Raw genomic sequence first — 23,122 nt, 5'->3', positions numbered from 1 at the left:
TCTAATTTTCACCCTTAGGAAAAAAATAGTATGGGCTAAAGAGAAATCACTGCATCTTTTGGGGAATCAGTAGCTAATACCACTGCAATAATAGAATACAAAAATGTTACTTTTAAAATATAAGTTGCAAATAAGGAAGAATAGCATGTGAAAAGTAAATGTCACAAAATATGCAAAATGGAAAAGTTTCATCTGTTTTACTTCACCCCTAAAAAGCTAACTTTGAATTGAATCCAGGCATGTTCAGAGATCAATCCCAATATAGGGAGGTTGTTTTTGTGCTATTCCCATTCATGAAATGATCATAAATCAGGTGCCAACTTTAAGGAGTCAACTTTTAGGAGTCAACTTTAATAGTTTTGCTTTGTATGTCACATAGATTGAAGAAGCATTTCTCCCAAACAGTTTAACAAATTCTTTTGCTTATGCTTGTAGCCGAAAATGCTGTGGCAGAAGTAAAAAGCAGACTAGAACAATCTTCCTTGTCTGAAGATAGTGAGGTATTGAACCAGGAATAACATTTATATTATATTTATCTGAAGTTTTCCTTTCAGAGATCAGTATCCTTTTTGGTATCCCCAATATAAGGCTCACTGAAATGAATTGGAGTGATAAATATGGAATTGGAGAAGCGAGATGAACACTTCTCAGCATTATATTGGCTTGTAGATAGCCATATCCCCAAAAATATTTTCTATGCCAAAAAATTTCAGCGCACTTGTATGTATTCAGGGTGGGCTGATACTGGTTCATCCCGGTTCAGGCGAACCCGTAACTAGTTTTATGGCCGGTTTGCCGAACTGGTAAATCCCACCAGAGGGCCTCTGGAGCCCAGGGAAGGCCATTTTCACCCTCCCGGAGGCTCAAGGAAAGCCTCCAGAGCCTGGGGAGGGCAAAAATGCCCTCTTCCCCACCATGATGTAGGAGGCCAACTAGGCCATGCCTACCATGGCCACGCCCTCCCAGCGACTGGGCAGAGAGCTGGTTGCTGATATTTTTGAAGCCCTCCCCTGTACATATTGCTTCTTTTAATGCACATTTATACTATTCTGTGGAACCTGCATTTTTTGCAACCAAGATTCTGATTTGTCTTTGGATACATATATGCTATATATAATGCATACAATGTTTATTTGAAAAACTGTATTGCAAACTTCATAGAACTGTGAATTTAAAGGTTTAATTGAGTTTCAGTCAAAGGTGTATATAATTAAATGATTCCATCTATTTTTATTTTATATTTACCTTTTATTTACCAATATGTTGCTAATTCCCAAATGGCTTTGGGTGGTGATGACATACATACATACATAAATAAATAAATAAATACATAAATACATAAATACATAAATAAATAAATAAATAAAAAAGATGCATAAACTCTAACCTTCTATAAACTCAAAAAGGCCTAGGTAAAGTAAAGCGATAAGGAGATTTTATATTTACTAGAGAAGACTATAACCTGAAATATAAAAAAGAATTTACTATCAACATTAGGTGCATGAGGTATATAAGAGGTGTTCTTTTGAAGACTTGCGGCATGGAGAGACTATATGGCTCTAGGTAATTAAATCATGTAAGGAAGTCAAAGTAAATACTTTGATTTGGCTTGGGAAATAATCAATTCAATGTAGTAGTACTCTACATGTGAGATGTGACATATCTGAGCAGTTTTATTCACCATGAGGTCTGCTATGTTTAGGTCAAGTGCAAGGTCTGCGCGCAAATACCATGTAGCAGTAATTCAACTTTGGGAGAATTATATGTGTATCACTGGAGCAGATTTCTCTTTAGAAGTAATACATAACTAGTTTCTCCAATATGCTTGTTACACAATCTCTGAGGCCATCAATTTTAATAGAAAGCTGGAGGAACAGTGGGGGGAGGGGACAGCATTATTTTTAAAATGATATGCATCTAATTAAAGGGCTTGATACTCTGGATCATTATTGTTGCAATTACCTTTCAAAATATGGCTGGAGTTAGATTAGTTTTTAATCTATGCCCTACAACAGAGGTGTCAAATTTGCAGTCCGCAGGCTGGATGCATCATGCACTGGTTTAATGAAGGGGGGAAATTTGCAATATGTCTCATGATGTCACGAGTTTGATGCCCAGTATCTAACACAATTTCTATTTGCATTAAAAACATTAGGTAAAACAAATTCTAAGAGAAAATGTGGCCAAACTTTAAAACACTAAAACATCAACATAAACTACATTTATTATTGCTTCCTGATTGGGTTAGTTAAGATAGTTAGATTATTTGCTGAAAAATAAAGACTATTAACATGGATAATTCCAGATTATTGAAAGTTTGCCTGGCATGAGCTTTAAACAGTAGGAATTTTTTTCACATCTTGTTAATTGCCCATTTACTACTGCCAAGTTTTCACTAAGCTATCTTAGCTTTCGGTTCATTTATTTTTAAACAATGTTTAGAAAGCAGTTTTCATTTTGGATTTTATCATGGTAATTGAAGCCTAATTATACCTCTCTAAATCATTATTTATATTCTTGGGGAATAATCCTGTTATTAATCCCTCCTGTGCTGAATTTTTATGCTTAAAGAGCTATGGCTTCTTCTAATAATTCAAAGCTTCCAGCTAAATATATGTAGTGTCCACCATATGCTGGTGCTATACATAGATAGCTTTACATACTCCAAGTCAAGAAAAAGAAATACTTGTGTTAATTAACTAAAAGTCTGATGAACCTTTCTGATGGCCAGTTTACTAAAAATATGATTTTAATCTAGTGGAAGTTCCATTGCTCTTTGGTAGTTTTACATGAGGGAATCCCAAATACAATCCCTTTCAACTTCAATTAAAAGGAATTTATAAAAGAATTATTCAGCCTGATTATTAGTGCTAACAACATACATCCATACATGTGCAGCATGGGTTGATATTGTATTTATGTATTCGTAGCAATTATGTGTGCATAACCTGCTCAAGCAACTCTAAGCCTTAAAATAATAGTGATAATGCCTTAAAACATTGCATCCTAGCATTTTCAAAAGTCTTCTGTGGTCTCCCAAATACAGTCTTCCAAAGACCTGTGGAAAATAGAAAAAGATGAAAGGGTGGTTCTCAAAGGATAACCTGTTCCTTGTGAGGTGGCTGCTTCTGAGAATGTAAGAAGGTTTCAGGAGGCCGTTGTAGCCGAAAACAGAATTCACAATGGCCGTGGGCAGTCTTCCAAAGCTCCATTTTTGCTGGCAGAAGGTTGCGGGAAGCTGTCGCAGCCAAAAACAGAGCTCAGGAGCTCATTTTCATTGTCAGAGCATTTGGACCACTACAGGCGCCCTGACATAAGTGATGTTGAGTTGGCCATGCCCATCCCAGCCCCATGAGGTCAAACACAACCCTGATGTGTCCCTCAATGAAATTGAGTTTAACACCCCTGTCATAGACTATATATTGTGCCTGCTTCTTCCAAAATTGATTGAGGTTCTAATTTAATTTATAAGTTGCATTCTACAAATTTAAAGTAACATCTAAGAATGAAATGTAATATTACATTGTCCTTCTCCAATTTGTTCCTTAATTTACAAGCTAAAGTAAAATGAAATGCTATCTATGTGTCTTTAGTTTAACCTAAAGCAGATAACCTTTTTGAAGCCAAGAAACTAAAGGGGCAACAGTGGTTTTCTGATAGAATCTGATGGACTAAATATGTCTACTTTATGTTTTGGATTTTAGTTTTCATATATACCCCAACCATAAAAGGCAGAAACTGTTATCAATATACAACTGACGGCTTTAGCTTTCCTATCCATTCTTTCTCCTCAAAATGTTCTTCAAAATAAATGCATTCATTCATAAACAATAAAATAACTTCTTTTTCCTTTCTGATATTGTGGGGGAAAAGTATTTGCAAGTTGTGTTTCAAGAAGCTCTGGAGGAAGAAAAGAGAGTAAGAGAAAAAAATGAAGAGAAAAAAAGGCAAGTTAAGACATAATAATTTACTTTTTTGAAAAGGTATTGCAACTGAAGAAAACCAAAATAGTTTACCTTATATCACAAATAGTTATAAAAATTAGTTCTAGAGCCAAACTAGTTATCATAGCTTTGTCGTATTTTCATAATTCTGCAGATATCACGTACATCTAAGACCAGTCATTATTCAAATTAAGTGTTAAAAATAACCTCAATTTCTTTTAGTTTTTGCAATTCACACATGGATAATGCATCTTTGTAACACCTGTTTAGAATCTTTCAACTTACACAATTGTTTGATGGGAGCACAATCATTACATGTTCAACACCGTCTAGATTTGAGTCTTGCTGAACTTGATATTTTTTGGTCCATTCAGCATTTTTTTCAGATTATTTTTTAATTAAACCTTTATTATTTATATAACTAATTAACTCATCATTGAACCTACGTAATACTCCTTTTCCCTCCTTTTTTTTTCTACAATTCTTTGAGATTAGTGGAACAAAGTTACTTTCATGAGCAGCCGGCTTTCATGCCTAAAGTGGACTAGAATCCTCAGCTCCTTAAATGTCATTACCTCATGCTCAGTTTTCCTCAATTCCTACAGTGAACACATTGGTAGAGTATTCTTTCCAAATGGTACAGAATTAGTATTCCAGTTAATCTAAAAAGCTATGACTTCATACCTCTTAATTCCAGTACTTCCAGTCCTGCTAACCTTAGCAAGAGACTCCTGGGCCAAGCTAGATTCTCTGCCATTGATGTTTCACTATATATATAGTATGTATGTATGTATGTATGTATGTATGTATGTGGGTACAGGTGTATGGGTGTATATTAAAAAGAGGAGAAGGAGAGAATTTTCCCCCTCTTTATTTTGTTTCTTTTTAGAAACCTGAAAAGACCAAAAAGGTTATTCATAATATTTGGAATAAACATTCAAAACAGAAGTCAAGATGGAATGCTTATCTATAGCAATAATCGCTTGATCAGAATGTTCGAGAAATTGGGATCACAGAAAAACACAGGACCATAGTAAGTTTTCTTCTTTAACCTGTAAGAATCACTTTTCTGTATTGCTAAAAATATTTTATTTACTTTTATTTGATTTAATTGGATTGTTTATACACAAATTTTCTGATTATAAATAAAAATTATAAAGTGTTACTTTTTAAAAATACTAAGCAGAGAATTTCTGAAATTCGATATAAATAGGACTAAATTTAGGACTAAAGTCATGATCCATTATTTCATATTTAACACCTATTTTCATTCCGCAGCTTTGGTGCTGGAGCTGTGGGGATTATAGATGTACCATTAGATATTATGGAACCGACACACAACAAGCAGGCTTTTGCCAACATTAAGGAATACAGGCACTTGCTGAAATCAATGGAAAATTACCTTATTCAATACTGTAAAGACATGGGGATAAGTAAGTAGTCACAGTTCAAGATGATTTGCACAACCATAGCCTCATGTTAGTTCTGTTAAGACACTCTGCTTCAGTGAGACACTTGAGGGCTTGAATGAGACTCACAGTCATGCACACCAGCCCTGATGCCATCTTGACATTCCTTTTCCACATTTATCAAATAACACTTTTACTTGTAATTCACTTGAAGGCAAGTAGGAGCCTTCACAGGATGGTGAAAATGATAAGGCAGAAAAGAGAAACCATTTCTGATTTTGCTCCTTCAGTGTGGGAAAATGGAAAAGGCAGAAATGATATGTCCATATTCAAGTAATATGCATATATAATGTTTCCTTGAATGTGGATATATAGTATACCAGTAATGTAATATAAGAAATTACTATATGGAATATCTATTTTGTTAGTATTATTCAGAACTTACATTACTCAGTTATGAGAAATGGGCAGGGGTAGAAGAAATGTTGTTTCTTCCAAAAGATCACTTATTTTGGCTCCTTTATAGCCAGTAAGCTGTGGCTCTATTTCTATAAAGCTAAACTGTTAATATGACAACTGCTTATGATAAAAATAGGAACTGCTTTTGGTGATTGCTAGATAGTATTGAGATAGAAGGGTCATAAATAAAGGATCTGGTGTTTATCCCCCTATTGGATGACACTGATAGAGTCTTCACCTTGCCTTATTTAACATTCCCCACCTCATTTCCGGTCCTTACCCAATGCACTGGGCCCTATAATAGCAATAGCATTTAGACTTATATACTGCTTTATAGTGCTTTACAGCCCTTTCTAAGTGGTTTACAGAGTCAGCATATTGCCCCCAACAATCTGGATTCTCATTTTACTGATCTCAGAAGGATGGAAGGTTGAGTCAACCTTGAGCCTGGTGGGATTTGAACTGCCAAATTGCAGGCAGTCGATAGTCAGCAGAAGTGGCCTGCAGTACTACACACTATCCACCGCGCCACTGAGGCTCTTATAATGCTAAGCAAGCAACATTGTTTCTTTCCTGGTGAGACAGGTGAGACGTAACTCTGCCAGGATTTGAATCCCCAGTAGTATGGTGACTACTACTTTTGCCTTAGGCATAAAGCCAGCTAGCTGAGCTTGGGCTAGTCATTTTCTCTCATCCCTAGAAAAAGGCACTGGAAAACCACTTCCAAAAATGCTGCTAAGAAAACTGTGCAGACTTATCTTGTCCATCTCCAGGAAACGAAACTGACTTGAAGGCAAACTCCTCCCCTACCATTTTTTTGTTATGTCTTGTATTGTAAATTCAGCTGGATAGATTCAGGTTTTTACTGAACAAGGTCTCACTTTAGTGACAAGATTATTGTTGTGAATGCACAATTATAGAAGACCTCAACTTATTTCATCTTAAGCCTCTAGAGGAAAATTGGTATACCTATGAAATTTATAAATAAAATGCAGGTGGATTATGGTCGTTTTGTATGTTGTGTAAGAGAGTTTACAATTAGTAAGATCAAGTTGGAAATTGTAGAATAAATATGCTTGAAAATTAAGTTATATTGATTCCCTTTAACATTGTTAAACCAAACAATTCCAAGGTTGTTTTTTTTCAGTTTAAATATGACATTGTTCTCAAGAAACACAAAAATTATGAACTTGAACTCTATTTAAGTGCCCAGGTTGCCATTACACTACTGTCTTTTGGAGAAACTGCTTTTTGACCTGTTCTTGTCCTTGTTCCGGACTATAACCCAGCAATCTTCATAGTTTTCCAACCCAAATTGATCTGATGGAGGTTATGATTGTTCTTTCACTGCAATGTATAATGTAATATTGAAACTATTTATTTTCTAAGGTCAAAAAGGAGAAAAGTTCTGGAATGATTTTGGATATCTAAGTGATAAATGGTGTGAAAGACCTTCTGAGACAGTTCAATATAAAAGAAGACGAGCAGCAGAAATTCCTTACATTGTGCAGTGTGGTGAGTTTCTATAGCTAGGCAGTTTGAAAGGAATAAAGGAGTAAAAATAGAATTCAGTGAATGATTCTAAAAAGCCTCTTTTTTCCTTTTACTTCAAAGAAGAGAGTTTGAGCTCTCCTCTTCACGGGTGCTGCATACAACTGTGTTTTTCACTTTCTTCTTCACTGAAAAGATCCTCTTGTAAACACTTCCTTTTGTTTCATTTTTGCTGCCTTTAAAATCAAACTGTCAGGCAGCAGGTGTAAAATATTTCCTTCATGTTTTATTATAAAGTTAGCAGCATAGAACAAATGTCTTTGTTGGCCTCACAGTAGAATAAAAAGGATTATAGGCAAGTATACTGTTGGTTGAGAACTGTTCAGATTAAAAAAAAACCTTATTTATTTTTTTTCTTTTAATCTCTTCATGTGGTGGCCTTCCTGGGGATGTTGAGATGGAAGAGAGATACACAAACAAACTGAAGTCACAAAGATTTTTTTTAATTGTTTGATCTATTTTAACAGGATCTTGTTCAGCCTTCTATTTTTTCAAAGTGCAGTTTAAGATTTTGTAATATCCATTTTCCTACCTGAAGTCTATGTAATTCATGAGGTTTTTGTTTTGCTGCCCAACTTCTGGTTTTTATTTAGGCAACCATATGCCTATATTTTAGCAATCTTGATCTCTAGATCCCATCTTACCTTGTGGGAAAAAACATCCCTAGACTATATGTGTGGGAAAGGTGGGGGGGCACAAGCGCAATTTTAATTGGCTGGGATTGTGAATTAGTCCAATAAATTGTGTTGTAGATGATTATCCTCCCTGTTTTGCATGTGGTGGGTACTATACAGATGTGGCCACTGTGTCATTAAACTAGAGTAAAGAAATCTGAAGTTGCCTAACATGATCTATGTATCACAGAGATTTATGTGACTGTGATTGAGAATTACATGTATCCCTTTTGAATATCTTAGGTATAACTCCCAGAGTATTACAACAAAAATTCTAGATTACAATATTTAAGGCTGTAGAAAGGCAAAACATTACACCTAGACTTTTCTTTAACAACTATCCCATTTAGCAACTATTCAAAGTTACAAAGCACTGACAAAGTAACCATCCAGAATTGGAAGCAAAGACCTGGCTTTTTAGGTCTGGACTAAGGCTGGGTTTGGTTTCGACCTGGATTTGGACCTCTTAGGGTTGTTTGGGCTCTGTTCTTATGTTCCAGGTAGAGCAGGCTATACGATGGGCCATGTGCCAATGTAATGTGCACACCACTCTGTGGACCTGCAGCCTTTGGGGAGACAGCCCTTCTATGTATTGTATGGCATTTTTTCACTATGGATTTTTGTTTGGTGGGATTTGTCAATGGCTTGTGTTGGAGAGATAGAGGAGTGATCTTTATTGGCTACTAGGCTTGGCTAGTAACCAATGGCAGTGGTGGATTCAGTTCTGGGTTGAAGGAACCCAATTGCACAACAATGATGGGATGTGACCCTGTCAGCTGCTGCCAGTGAGAAAGTGGTTGAGAACCTTGAATGAAGTGGATTATCTGAATTTCTTTCAGTTGACAATCATACCTAGATATGGGACAAAGCAACATTGGCATACTTAAGGATGATCTCTGAAGACAGTGGGATGTGGGTTTTAAATCCATTGTTGCCCTACTTGACCTCTCTTCAGTTTTTGATACCATCAACAATGGTATCCTTCTGGATTGACTCAAGGGGTTGGGAGTGAGCACATAATATTGTCCTAGTTTGCTGCTTTTCTCTGGAGTCAATTCCAGTCAGTGATAATTGGTATATAGAGTGTAATAGTGTTAGATATTCTCTCTGGTCCTATTTCACGTTTACATTAGGCCACTGGGTGACCTCTTCCATCATTATGGGATAAGGTATCATCAGTTTGCTGATGGTATCCAATTACATATTTGTTCCATTGGCAAAATATCGTAGACATCATCCCAGAGCCTGGAGGCCATGAGGGTCTGGATAAAGAACAATGGGATTCAAATAAATCCTGGCAAGACTGATTGTCTTTAGATTTGGGGACTTGTCAGTTCTAGGAATATGTCATTGTTGGTGATAGATGGGGGTTGTGCAGTTCCAAATGGACACTATACACAACCTGGATCCTCCTGTACTCTTGTCTCCTTTTCAAAGAGCAAGTGGCAGTTGTGATTAGAACAGCCTTTACACAATCTCACATTGTGTACCAGTTGCATCCATTCCTCGATTGGAAGGCTCAAAGTTAACTAGCCACCTCCCAATTAGACTATTCTAATGTTCTCTACATGGAGCTGTTTTGAACTTTGGAAAGTTCAGATGATGCCAAATACAAATTGCATAAGTAGTTATGTGTGTCTCAAGAATAACACATGTTATACAGTATCTCTCTTTAGGGTTACTAGTTTGTTTCTAAGCTTATTCCATAGATCTGGGAAAATATTGCACTACTAAGTGAGGAAGTACTTAATTATATTAAATGTATTTAGTTAATCTACCTTTAATCTACCTTTAATCTTCTTTTAATAAAATCTAAATTTAAATTGAATGCAGTTTTTGTTCTGGTTGCCCTAACTTCTTTTGATCTTTTCTCCACTGACTTTTATTAGAGGGTAACTCATTCAATGGCATGTAATTCAAAGACTAAGTGAAATCCAGAGATCTGGGAAAGTATGCTCTTTAAATATGTATTTCAGTTCTGAGTAGTATTGCATATTAGATAGTATTTAGTCAGCTTAGGTTTTGATTAATATTTGGATGGAAATCCCAGGCTGAAGCTAGATAAAAAAGGGGCAATGGCAAACTCCTTCCATATTGACTTCAGGGAAACTACACAGATGTGATTACCAGGTGTTGATTTCAACTTGAAGGAAACTATTTTATACACTCAAATGTTTCTAAGCTAATTTCAGATAATAATAGTACTATTCTGAAGGAAAAGTCCATATTTTAAGTAATATTTTCTGATTTGTGATATAGGTATTAAGTTCCTAATAAAACAAATTGTAGAGGTTTAACGTTCCATGTAAAATCAACTTAATAATTAATTTTGGATTAATTCTGTTAATTCATTAGATGTTTGCCTCAAATGGAGACTCTTGTCACTTAATAGTGATATAAATAATGAAGTTCATGACATCTGGAACTGTGGAAGAAGTCCCAACTCTCTAGAAAATAAGTAAGTAGTAATATTACAGTAAGTCTGCTCTCTTTCACTACCAACAGAGTTCCTTTTCTCTGCACTGTTCCGTTAAGTGTGCTTGACATCAGACTTCAGACTGGTAATTATTTTTATATTTGTTCCAGCTATATTTTATGTCTCTCAAGATTGTTGTAATTATAAATAGTTTATAATACACTGCTATTTAAGTCTATAATAGACATGTTCCTGAAGTCAACAGCAGTGCTTAATGAGCAAACCACTTAAAATATGTCCTCAAGTTATTTTGATAAAAGAATATTACTATTATAAACATCGACTATAGAAATTGTTGAAGAGCAAGTGTTCAGAGAAGCTTCTATTCTTTGTAATTAGGATATTATTTACCTTTATTGAGTAAATATTCTTGATTGAATATTTAAATAGAAAAGGTAAGAGCAAAATAGAGCAATATTTGCTTAAACAATAATAACACTAGAGCATTTAGAAATCATGGAAGGACAACATTAAGATATTAAGTGCACCATATTGTACATAGCTCATGGAGCACTAGGTCAGAACAACAAAATATTAATACCAAATATTTTACATGCAATACTGTATAAAGTATATATTTGCCTTGTAATTTCATTTATTTGTTATGAAGTACTATATATACACACACACATTTAAAAAAACTAAACACGAATGCACATGTTCAGTGACTGAGGGTTTAGTCTTTTATTATGGGTAGCATGAAACCATGTGCAAATCCATTTTGACTATCAGTGTCCAAGTCATTTGCAAAACCAGGAGGTCCAAGACGAAACATAAAGAGGAGACTATAATTATTTCTATAAATAATGTATTTTTCTTGCAATTTGATAGGTGCAGTATACCAGAGAATTTGCCCAGAATCCCTTTGGGCACATTCAACCCAACTCATTATGTGAATGACAAAGAAAAGCTATTAATTGATTCCATTCAGAGAAATAAAAGGAAAGTGGAAAACCTGGTTAGTTATTATATAAATTATCATAGAGATGAATATGTTTTGTTCCAAGAATTTATCTGGCTAGAATTAAGTAATTCCATTTTTATTAAATCATATAGAATCCTACACATGCTTTGAATAATTAAAATGTTGGTATTTTTGGAGGTAGATGATTTTGAACACAAAATTGAAGTGGCATCCCAAATGCACCAAATTGCTAGAAAGGATTATTTGTCAGGATAATCTAAGAATTATCTGACCCAGGGATCCGTAACTCCTGGACTGCACTCTCCTACTAGGCCTTAGCAAGTTCGTAACCGGGCTGCAGAAGTGGCAGATGAGCGCATGTATGCGCGTAGCTCCACTTGCATGAGCATGTGAGCATGCATGTGCAGTCCCATTTGTGCTTGCTCACCATTGTCACATACCCATTCCCTCTCCTCGCCACCTGGTCTAGAAAGTCGAAAAGGTTGGGGATTGCTGATCTAACCCACTTCACAGCCTGATGTTTTTGGCCCAAAAATAAATCAGAAAAACTAGACTACATATCCTCTTCCTATGATCCAGCATGACCAAATGTAAATACATATATGTATGTCTCTCATAGATTAAGAACTGCCTTGCTCAAATTTCCATAAAGTGAAAACTATATAGGTAGATGAAATGGATCAATTTGCATTAAAATGAAAGGAGGAGAAAGTTGGCAGAAAGTGTTGAACTGTATACTTGTAATGTGGATGCTTTTGTAAATGTCCATTGTTTTTGTAGCTTTTATTTCAATGGGAAAGAAGTTGTGTGGACTGTTGTATAACTAAATATAATAAATTTGGTAGAAATAAGTTCAGTAGAAGGATTTGCTCATATAAATTCTGGTTTTATTAAAAAATACCTATAACTTTTTTTCAATACATTTCAAAATGTCTCAGAAAGCCAATTATAGAATGGAAGATCTGTGGCAAATAGAAAGTTGAAATTTTGAATAAAGGGAAGGAAGCAAAAATTTCCTTGAACTGCAGTCCCCAATATTTGCCCCAAAGGGGCACATAGGAGATATTATGCTACAGTCAGGATATTGGTCCAAAAGTCTTAGTAATTCCTACTCCAGCTGATAAATGACTTTCTAAATATATAGTAGGGTTAGAAAACCTATATTCCAAACTTCCAGACACTTTCTATAAACCTTGAAAGATACTTGAAAGTGGCAGTCAGAAAATCACTAATATTCTGACTGTAATATTATTAAAATTCTAGTTCTATCTACATTGAGATTAGGAATGGAAAGTTTTTGTATATTATCTAGGGATGTCATTGTTTGATTGACTGATTTGTATTCTGCGTTTGTACATAGTAAGTGTTTAAGGTAGCAAATAATAGGACTTTTCCCCCCGAGTTTCCCCATTCATAATAAAGTTGTTATTTGAAAGAATAAAAAGTAAAAATAGATATCTTTTGTGTCATTTTTACAGCAATTTCGTTTGATTCAACCACATAAATTTTCTAAGCATACAGATGGCAGCAAAACTCCTGCTAAGGATGTGAGTAATTTGGACTGCAATTCTATATATAACTTTCTTGGGATATGGCATATGTCATTAATATCAATGAAAATGAGAGATGAGCTTCAGAACTGAATCTAATGCATAGTTTAATCTTGTATGGAAATACATCTGTATGCTTTTTTAAAAAAAATTATCAGAACAGCTGTAGCTGAGAATGAAAATCTAAACATTATTTAGATTAATCTCAGAAGGAAAAAAATTCAAACAAAAATAAAAGTATGTACAAAATATTAGTCCATTTGATAAATCTATTTCAGTATTTCTTAGTCAAATATATGGTTGATAAAAGTAGAAATAATTACAAAACATGCTATGGAAAAAAATCAACTGGGATTCAAAAATATTGTCAACTATCAGCAACTAAGCTCAGAGAACACTAAGAATTCCACAGTTCAATCCTGAACAACAAATATTCTATAGTCAACAAAACTGATATCTTCACTTATGTATGCAAATATACTGTATATATGAAAGCGCAAGACCTCTTCTACATATTTAAGGTATGTTATAATGACGTCCTGTACTTTGTCTTAATGGGAAAATGTATTTCCTTAATTAACTAAAACTGCATCAGCCACAAGTACATAAGGGGAATCATGTTAGAAAACTTATTTTTTTCAGGACTACAAAGTTAAATTGGGATTTAGAAACCAAGAGTAGACCCCATTTGCAGTTCTAATTTGTAAATCAAGCAAAAAAAATAAAAATAGAACACCCATATTCTAATTTCTACTTAGACAAGCAATTAATAGAAAAGAAATGATTACATTCATCTTATGCAAATATAACCAGTAGAAACATAGAATCTCAGACTATTCAGTACATTAAATCAGAGTTCCCCAGCCTTTCCTGCTTTACGGACCATTAGGGGGAGAGAGGGACATTGCATGTGCTTGCCCGCTACTCAAGCAAGTGGGGGATGTATGCATGTGTGCGCTCACCTGCCAATTCCTCTGCCCGGTTCCGTATGGCTCAAGGCCCAGTGGTAGATTGCTGGAACCCCTGCTTTAAGTAACCCAGCAAGATATGGTGTTTAGGATGATTTCTAGAACTACCATACAATTTTAGGATCATATTTTTTTCCCCAAGAAGCAAGCTAAGAAACTGACAGAATTGAGAGTTTGGAGGAGAATAACCATATCCAGGCTTAAAAGTGATATTGGATTGTTGTTTTCTTGTTTTCAAAAAAAAATGTCTGGAAGAATGTCTGCCAGAAGACTTTTTATAAAGATTCATCTCAAGCTTACAAACACCTGTCTACGGAAAATACAAGTAAAGGACATATGCAACAGTCAAATTATCAAAAGCAAGCATTGGCAAGGCAAGCAACTTGTTCACAAAGGAGGCATCAGTTTTATCAGGATGAAAAAAAATTCTCCGTGGCAGATAGAAAGAATCACAGTACTCCAAAGGTATAATATATTTCAGAATGCTGAAAAGAAAAGCCTGACAATAGTTAACGTGCTTAATCATTTCTGTTGTAATACAATGTGAGTTTTGTTTTCATTATGGGATTCTGTCAAATAGATTGCTTGTGTAATATCAAATGATTTGAGAAAGTAACCTTTTTTTTAACTGCATAGGTAGTCCTTGATTTATACCCAGTCATTCAAAGTTACAACTAACCCAAAAAAGGAACTGATGACACCCAGATTCTTTGGGAACATGGCAACATGGCCACATTTATGACAGTTGCATCATCCCACAATCACATGACCACATTTTATGGTGGTTTTGCTTACAAAAAACATGCTCATGGGGAACCAATGGTTTGTTTAATGACCATAGTATTCTTTTATGGACTGCAGCATTTGCCTTACAACCTTGGCATTGCTTAACAACTGTCACAAAAAAGACTACAGACATAAAACATATGACCAACGTATTTTATGACCATAATGGGCAAGCTGCAATATGGTCCTGTGTTATTTTTATTTCTATTCTTTTCTGCATGTTCTATTTTTTTCATTTTGTTCCTTTATTTGTTCAATTTGTACTAACTTTTATCTTTTTTTCATTGTAATTTTTAAATAAAATTACTATTTCAAAGGTTTCAGATGGGAAACAGACTTATCCACAGAGAAGGGCAAGGCATAAGACATTTAATAGGGAGAGAGAATGTTAGAATGAAGTCACATCTTGAGATGCTTGCACAGATGTATAGATACATTTTTTCTTTATACACTTACTTGCAAGTTAGCTACAAATCACATACATAATAATGCATCTAATGCTTTTTTCAGTGCAATTAATTCACATTCTATATCCAGTCTAATAGGTGTTCGTATGGAACATAAACCTATCTGATCTTATTTCAATAAACAGTATTTTCAAATAACCTTTTAAAACTTCAGACTGGTAAAGTCTTCAGACTGGTGTCTTATGGGAAGTGAGAGATGGAGAGGTATAGGCATTTCAGATGTTGCACATCTTGCCTTCCTCTCAGGATTCAAAGACTGTGAGTTGAGTTGATCCTATTCTTGTTTTTCCTTTCCACGTTCCTCCTTCCTTTCTCTCTCCATATCTCCTTCCTTCTCCCTTGCTTTCCATCTCACTCTCAGACTACCTTTGCTGGGTCTCATAGTTAATTATAATTATAATATAATTTAAATAATAATTATAATTATTAAAAGAATGCCTGTTCATACTGTGCATTGAACAGTTGCAAACATGCATCTACTTAGCTTTGGTAATAGGTAGCCTGCTGATCCTAATCTTGTGCCATCGTGATTCTGTCCCACCTATGTGGGAATTATTAGGTTGGGCAGGTTGCATTAGACAACATCATATGTCCAAATAGTTTTTGTGCTACCACATTGTACTGTTTACAGTTTTAAAAATGGGTAAACAGCTGTAATGACATAAGAGGCCTAGGATGAGGAATGGTGTTGGTAAATTCAAAGCTCATCATAATCCAATAAATACTTTTATTGGATTATCTTATTATTTGCATAATAAATCACAAAATTACTAATTTTAAATCAAGCAAGACAGGTAGTTAAACAGAGGAAGAATGTGGAAGAAATTGACTACAATTTAGGGAATTTATGCCCTAAAAGATTAGCATATGAAGATTTCATAAATGTTGAAGTTGCTTATTTAGTGTTTATAATTGATTTAAATTGGTGAATAATTTGAACAAGGCAGTATTGGCAGTTATCCAATACTTAGCCTTTCAGTTTTCATTAATTATTATTAAATAATTCTCGTACAGATACTACCTTCAGTACGTTTTGAAAGTTGGTGTTATGAAGAGCCTGAATTGAAAATTGAAACAGAGAACAAGCCAGAAATCATTTATGTAAGAGCCTGTTTGTTTTGCTTTGCTTTTCCTCAGTCTGACCCCATACAATTACACTGGGTGGTGAGTAATTTTGCCTAGACCAGTCTCAGACAGAATGACTATCATCCATATAAAGTAGCACTGGGATATATGTCTGTGTGCTAGCTGTGCTGGAAAAAAAACAGAAGTGTTCTGACAGACCACTGGCTTGAATAACATGAGACCAGAATGCAGTGGAATAGTTGCAAAAAACTAAATAGCAAAGAGAACAGAAAAGCTAAGACTGGAATATACCACTTTGTGTTGTTGTGAATAATTTGAGCAGTTAAAAGGTCATTTTTTGGATTTGAGATGATTAATCAGGTGTTATATTATTGTGTATTTTTCCTTTAGCCTGTGTTCTATATTTTGTCCTCCTCTTTTGTTTTTAAATAGTTGTTGATTACCTTATTCTATACTGGTATTTAGCCACATTAAACTTTGACACACTGACAAATAAATGAAGACTCAAATTAAGCCTGATTTTGGTAACTATGGACTCACCCATATAGTTTTGAGAGAGTGAACCCTTGAATTTCCTCTTTCCTCACTAGAGAACTGACAAGGTCCAACAAGGTCCCACCCCACTTCTAGGGAAGGAGACAAGAGATCATCCGTAACTGGCTAGATACTTCCAATTGTTATAACATTCTTCTTGTGATTGTTACTACTAAAATATTTATTTAACATACTGGGAAGTAAACATCTCATTCACTAGTCTTTCTTTATTATATCCTTGCAACAAAAGAAGTTTTCATTACAGATAATATAGCATAATGTTACTCAGTTGGGTACATCCAACTTACTAAAATTCTGTTTTGAAATCTTTATTTTTATTACTTATGACTCATCTTGAATGTTTATCAGAAATACTGTATATTCTGTCTCTAATGAAGAAAAAGACAGTCCCTAAACAATTACACTGGTGTAATTAGCACATGCTTAAAAGAATTAACCATTGTCAGTTAATTATATTACTGCACTTACGCTAACTAGTCTAACTGGGGGGGAAAAGAATATTAGCATTTGAAGCTACAATTTTACAGTCACTTTGGAGACTGATGTTAAGTAGCATTATGGAAAAGAAAACTAATGGCTTCCAGAAAATAATGCAAAACAAACATTTTAGAATAACTTAAGAATCATTTGCATCATAAAATGCATAATAGCCAGAGATTAAAATAAATGTTGTTTGCATTCTCAGAGTCCATTTGAAATGTAAATGTGATAGTAAATCTTTGTTGTTTTCCTGGGTGTACTACATATAGTACACCCAGGGAACCTTGAAGAAAGAGTTACAATTCTTTATTGCCTAGTATCAAATTAGGAGGAAAATTCATTTTTTTAAAATACTTCTTAATAACTGATGGCCTACAAGCAAAAAAGTTCCTTGTGTGGGGGAAGGGGGAGCACATAGGATAGCAAATATCTCACCTCTTACTTGCTTTTATAAATGGAGCAAATGGTTATTTCTAACCTATAGTTTCCAAGAGAATAAATAAGGAAATATATAGTTATTCCTCCAATGCAAAAATTAAAGTGTGTAAATAATAAAAAGAAAAATCAAGGTGTGTGAATAATACATTTTAAGTTAAAGTTAATTATTTAGGAGTTGCATGCTACTTCTTTCTTTCAAGCAAAGTGTTTTACTGCAGATTACATCATCTGATAGTGAAACTGAAGATCTGCCAAAGGATGAATTGTTTGCAGGGTGTGTTTTAATGAAAAAAGGTAATGTTGATGTTGAATTCTGAATTTCTTGCATGTGGATTAAAGCTAACAATCTTTACCTCCAGATGTTGTTTTACATTTCAAATACACTAAAGGGGGGAGAGAGATTATTGGATGAAACATTGCATAACTTGGGAATTTTCACTTTTTTGTTCAATTGCTAATATATCCTCTCTGAGTAAAAGGTAAAAAGAATTGATGTACTAGGATACTGTATAATCAAATCATCAAAATGGCCATTAGAATGTGTTTACTAAATGAACTGCAAAGAACTCTTTATGCCTGTATTGTGGGTGGCAACCACAGTTATAATATATATGATATTATAGGCATATTCTTATATGATGTGCATTTGTTTAAAATAGTACTGCTATATGGTATTAAAGGAGGAAGGAAAAGTTTTTCTTGCTATCCAATAATGCTGAGTGATCAGGAATGAAAGACATCTCTAATCTCTGCCCTGCAGCAGTTAGACAAGGGCAGTTAGATACTATTCTCATAGTGTAATATTTAATGGAATTTTTTTTTTGCACATTCTGTAATTGTATTATGGAACCTCTTTCAAAATGTGAACTTCCACATGAGTCTTTTCATGTTCTAAATAATTGGAAATCATAATGAGCTCATATTAGTCAAGCCATGACCAAGTTCAAATTCTTGGACCATTTATCAGCTAATATAACCAATTAACACATTAACTATATTTTCCACTCATTTTTTTCAAACCCCCAGCTTCCAGGAAGTTCTCCAGTTTTCTTATCCTACCCATCTGGTTAAATCCATTGATTAATAACTTTTGTTTATTATTGTCTTAAATGTTTAAACCACATGAAGAAAAACAGGAACAGTGTGAAGAAACACCTGACAGTTTCCTTGGTTTAAACAAGCATGGAAAATCTAAAAAAAGGTTTAAGCTATCAGCAAACTCAAAAAGGTAAGTGTACTGGAACATTTGGTAGACAAATTCTGGATTTCTGCTATTAGCAGTGTTTAATGTTAGCCTAGGATTCAGGAGAATCAATCAAGTCCAATTTGGCCACAGAACTGCGCTACATGGCTTTGATTGGGTTACTCAGCCCAATCTAGTGAATAGAGGGAATTGGTTTTTTTTGGGGGGGAAGGGAGAATGTAGTGCAATGTATGTAATTTCAAAATGCTAGAGGAAAGGCAGGATATGAAAGTAATGAATAAGTGAAATACATACTTTATATAACATTGCAATATTTTTAATGACAACAAAGTGAAGGTATTGTTTTAGTTGCATATAATAAGCATGGCTAAAATAATTAATTTGCTTAACATTGGTAAATACATACAGTATCATATATATGTATATTAGAAAAGCATCGATCAAATTAATATTCTGCTAGAACAGAGGTAAACATACTTTGAAATATAAGGATTCAAGCAGATTTTTCCATTGTTATTTCTGTTTGTACAAAGCAAATGCTATTGCAAAGAAAAGTCATAATTATCAATTAGAATTGTGATTAATTTTAAAAATTAGATATAAACATATAATAAACTAGTATTCATATTAAATTATCTTAAAAACTGTTAAAGTTTTGTCTTGATGCATGTTAATTCTCAGTACAGTTAAAGCCAGATTTCAGTTTTATTTGTTGAAAGCATCACTAACCATGCGTGTTCATAAGCAATTTCTTTGGAAGTCATGCATGAATGTTATGGCTGCTCCCACGTCCTAAGAATAAATTTGCTATATACATATGATCATCTCTTCCTCCTAAAAAAACAAAAAGGGATAATAGAATAGAAAGGATAAGCACTCCCACTTTTCCAGGAGACCTATGGCAACAAGTTACTCATTGTTATTCAATTATTTCCAAATCTTTGTTACCCAGTGGATATCATTTTGCTAGAGTGATTCATCGTAATAATTTCTTTGAATTCTTAGGAGTTCTCTCATTAGTATATTTATCCACCTTCTTTTTTTATTGCATTTGTTTTGGCCAAGCATCTTTGTCTTCTCCAGTAAGTCTTATTATAGAAAACTTAAGAAGATATATATAACTCCAAAAAGATAAATGTGAATTGAGAGAATCTTTTCTGAAGATGTATCAGAAACATCTAAGCTATATTAATGCTTCATTAATTAATGCTTCATTAATTAATGCTTCATTAATTAATGCTTCACTATTAATACTTCATTATTAATACTTCTGGTGAAGTCTAGTTTTACTTTCTCCCAAGCAGTAAATATCTCTCTTCATGGCTACAGTCAAAATATCTATGAATTTTTGAGTCTAGGAAGATAAAATTAGTTACTTTGGGCTAGTCACTCTTTCTCAGCCCAAATCACAGGGTTATAGATGTGGGGGGAAGTAGAAGGAAGAAAGGGTACTAGGTATATTTGCCATCACAAGTTATTTATAAAAGGAATAAATGTGCGATTAAAATATATAATAAAATAATAAAAACTTCTCTACTTACTTGCTCTGGGCTGACATTAAATGTGATCTTGGATTTTGGTTTGTTTGTTTTTTACTATTATTATTGAGAACCAGTTTTGCATGTGGGAGCATATGTTCTTGTATTTTCAATAAAAGATTCCTTAAGTCTTCCTCACTTCCAGCCAAAAAAGTAATTTCATCACCATAAATGAAGTCATTTTTTTCTCCCAATAATTTTAATTCCAATTTTGATTTGATTTGATTTAGCCTCTCTTATGATATATTTTTGGGGTTTTTTATTTAAAAAGTCATAGAGTATAGCTTTTATATGCTTGGACGCCATACTCCCCCCAAAATGGGTCAGATCAAGAAAAGAAAGAGTGGATGAAACAGAACAAAAACCTACTTTTCGTTTTATTTTAAGTTGAATTTTAATTATAGCATGTTATTGGATATAGTTAATATATAGGCATTTTTAAAATTATCTTCCACTACCTTACAATTTTTCAGCCGGTTTTGAAAAGCTCTGAAGGTTTTAGGTTGAGACCCCCTGATCTTCATTATTGCTTGCCTGAAAGTAATGAAAAATTCAATCCTGGATATAAGAGGTCCAATAAAATATAGATTTTTCTTTGTTTTTTTTAGTAATAGTAGTACCTAAAAGATTGAAAACTTCTATTATGCCCACTTGATTTTATAGAGAGCTAATTTTTTTTGTGATTTACCTGGCATCCAATAGACAAGAAATATTGATCATTAAAATGTAAACAGATTGAGAAAATGATCTGGATTTGTAAATTGCAGTTGTAAAGCTCACTGAGAAATCTTGAACAGGCGACACAATGCCAATCCAAGTGACCTAACAATCTTCACAGAGTTCTCAGAAATTTAAATAATATTGCAGGGCTTGTTCTAAGGCCTAGTATCCTACTGAGATAAATATAGCAACTTAAGCCCAATCAGATTATTTGTTAATTTGGTTTAGTGTTCATTGAATAAGAAGAGCTGTCTAGAATATTAAATCGAGATGGTTTAAAAGTGCACATCTGATCCTTTTAATTAGAATTTAATATTGGGTTTTCAATATGCTGGTTATCTGCTTACATTGGATGTAATGTAATAATGTAATATTTGTAATGAATGCCTAAGGTGTTTCTATTTAGTAGATCCACAGAAGCTATAAAAGAAGACAAAGATCAAGTCTTTATTGTGGAAGAGAAGTCAGTTGAAGTTTCACATCTAACTAAAAATTCCCAGAGCATCACTAAAGCCAAAATGATTCAAACATTAACATCTCGTATCAAGTGAGTGGTCATAAAAACGCAAGTTTATAAAATGAATGTTTTATGTGTATTTACTTTACTCAGTGTGTGTCCTTGTAAATCGTGCAGGCTGAATTTCACACCACTTGAAATGGCCATTTAAAGTATAGTTGCATTCTGTGGAATCAGTATTGAAGAATACCCTATATAAAATTCTCCAAGGACTATTTCAGTAAGAGCCACAATTAAAATGGGAGTGGGAGGAGGTATTGTACCTTTATATTTTACTGAGTAAGTAATCAAAAGAATTACATTTTCAGACAGACATAATTTGAACACATTTTTAAACAATTACAAGTGTACTTTTTTGTTAAACTCTGTTGCATTAGCCACTCTATTTTGGACCTATCATACAAATGGAGAATCACTGTGTTATGATACAGCCAGTCACAATGAAGTATTAAGAGCTTATTCATTTTCCTCCTAGGAGAAAAATACTCCTGAGCTTCTAATTGCTCCCAGAGGTGCTAATTACCACACAGAACTCCTTTGGGATAGGAATCGAAACTCAGAAATTCCTTTTTTCTTTTTACTCTTTCAGTAAGAATACAATTTGGTTAAATGGATTTTTAAAAGCAATTCATTGTTGCTTTAATGTGTTAGTTCACGGAAGTGTAGTTTTAAGGATTGGAATGTTGTAAAAATGGCAATAATTTCAGTTAAATACAGGAATGTCTAAACTCTGGTAAAATATATAGTGGCTGTATATCATCCAGGTTTCAATAAAGGACCCCGTGGCTCTTTAAGGCTAACAGATTTGCATGGTATTGTTGGAAGAATTATCCCTCTGGGTTCACTTCCAAGTGGGAAAAAGACACTGGAAACATGGAGGCTGTTTGGAAAGATGGTTTAATGGTGGACAGGACCACATGACTTGGAGCTCCAAAGACAGAAGGTCAAGAAGAAGGAAGGGCTGAGATGCTGAGAGTGCCTGGTTTTATACCCTCTGTTGAGATTTGAATTTGAGCTTGTATTCTGATTGGTTGTCAGTCCCCATTTACAGTATACATACAGTATCATCATTTGTGAATGTTTTTATTTTATCAGTTGCATAAAATAGACTCTCGTAAGTTAGAATAAATGGTATTAATTCTGGATTCTGAGTTCCTCAAAATACCATTCTTACCACTAGAAAGAAGAAAGTATGTAGTTACCGTGTTTCTCCAACAATATGGCCTCCCCAATAGGAAGTCCCAACATGCTTTATAGGCATAAAATCAAATTAAGCCCCTCCCCCAAATTAAGGCTTATATTAAACATGCGAAATGGGAGGGAATGGTGGGGGGGCCTGGCCGTTAGGAAGTACTTTTGTTGCATACCTGGATAT

General features: G+C 34.1%; 1 protein-coding gene across 1 annotated transcript in view; it reads left to right on the top strand.

Moving 5' to 3' along the window:
• MORC1 (MORC family CW-type zinc finger 1) overlaps positions 1 to 23,122 on the top strand; it is a 49,612-nt gene that overhangs the window by 17,884 nt on the left and 8,606 nt on the right. Inside the window, exons 11-23 of the mRNA XM_087966539.1 lie at positions 436 to 500; positions 3,874 to 3,947; positions 4,834 to 4,977; positions 5,223 to 5,377; positions 7,202 to 7,327; positions 10,393 to 10,495; positions 11,345 to 11,471; positions 12,917 to 12,985; positions 14,212 to 14,421; positions 16,224 to 16,310; positions 17,987 to 18,062; positions 18,897 to 18,996; positions 21,637 to 21,777. Of these exons, the coding sequence (XP_087822665.1) occupies positions 436 to 500; positions 3,874 to 3,947; positions 4,834 to 4,977; positions 5,223 to 5,377; positions 7,202 to 7,327; positions 10,393 to 10,495; positions 11,345 to 11,471; positions 12,917 to 12,985; positions 14,212 to 14,421; positions 16,224 to 16,310; positions 17,987 to 18,062; positions 18,897 to 18,996; positions 21,637 to 21,777 (1,477 nt within the window). The remainder of the gene's footprint in view (positions 1 to 435; positions 501 to 3,873; positions 3,948 to 4,833; positions 4,978 to 5,222; positions 5,378 to 7,201; positions 7,328 to 10,392; positions 10,496 to 11,344; positions 11,472 to 12,916; positions 12,986 to 14,211; positions 14,422 to 16,223; positions 16,311 to 17,986; positions 18,063 to 18,896; positions 18,997 to 21,636; positions 21,778 to 23,122) is intronic.

The sequence above is a fragment of the Notechis scutatus genome, chromosome 5 (genome assembly GCF_049901735.1).
Source record: "Notechis scutatus isolate UNSWTSFEM ecotype Mainland chromosome 5, rNotScu1.2, whole genome shotgun sequence".
Taxonomy (NCBI): Eukaryota; Metazoa; Chordata; class Lepidosauria; order Squamata; family Elapidae; genus Notechis; species Notechis scutatus.
This window is presented reverse-complemented; position numbering and strand designations above follow the sequence as displayed.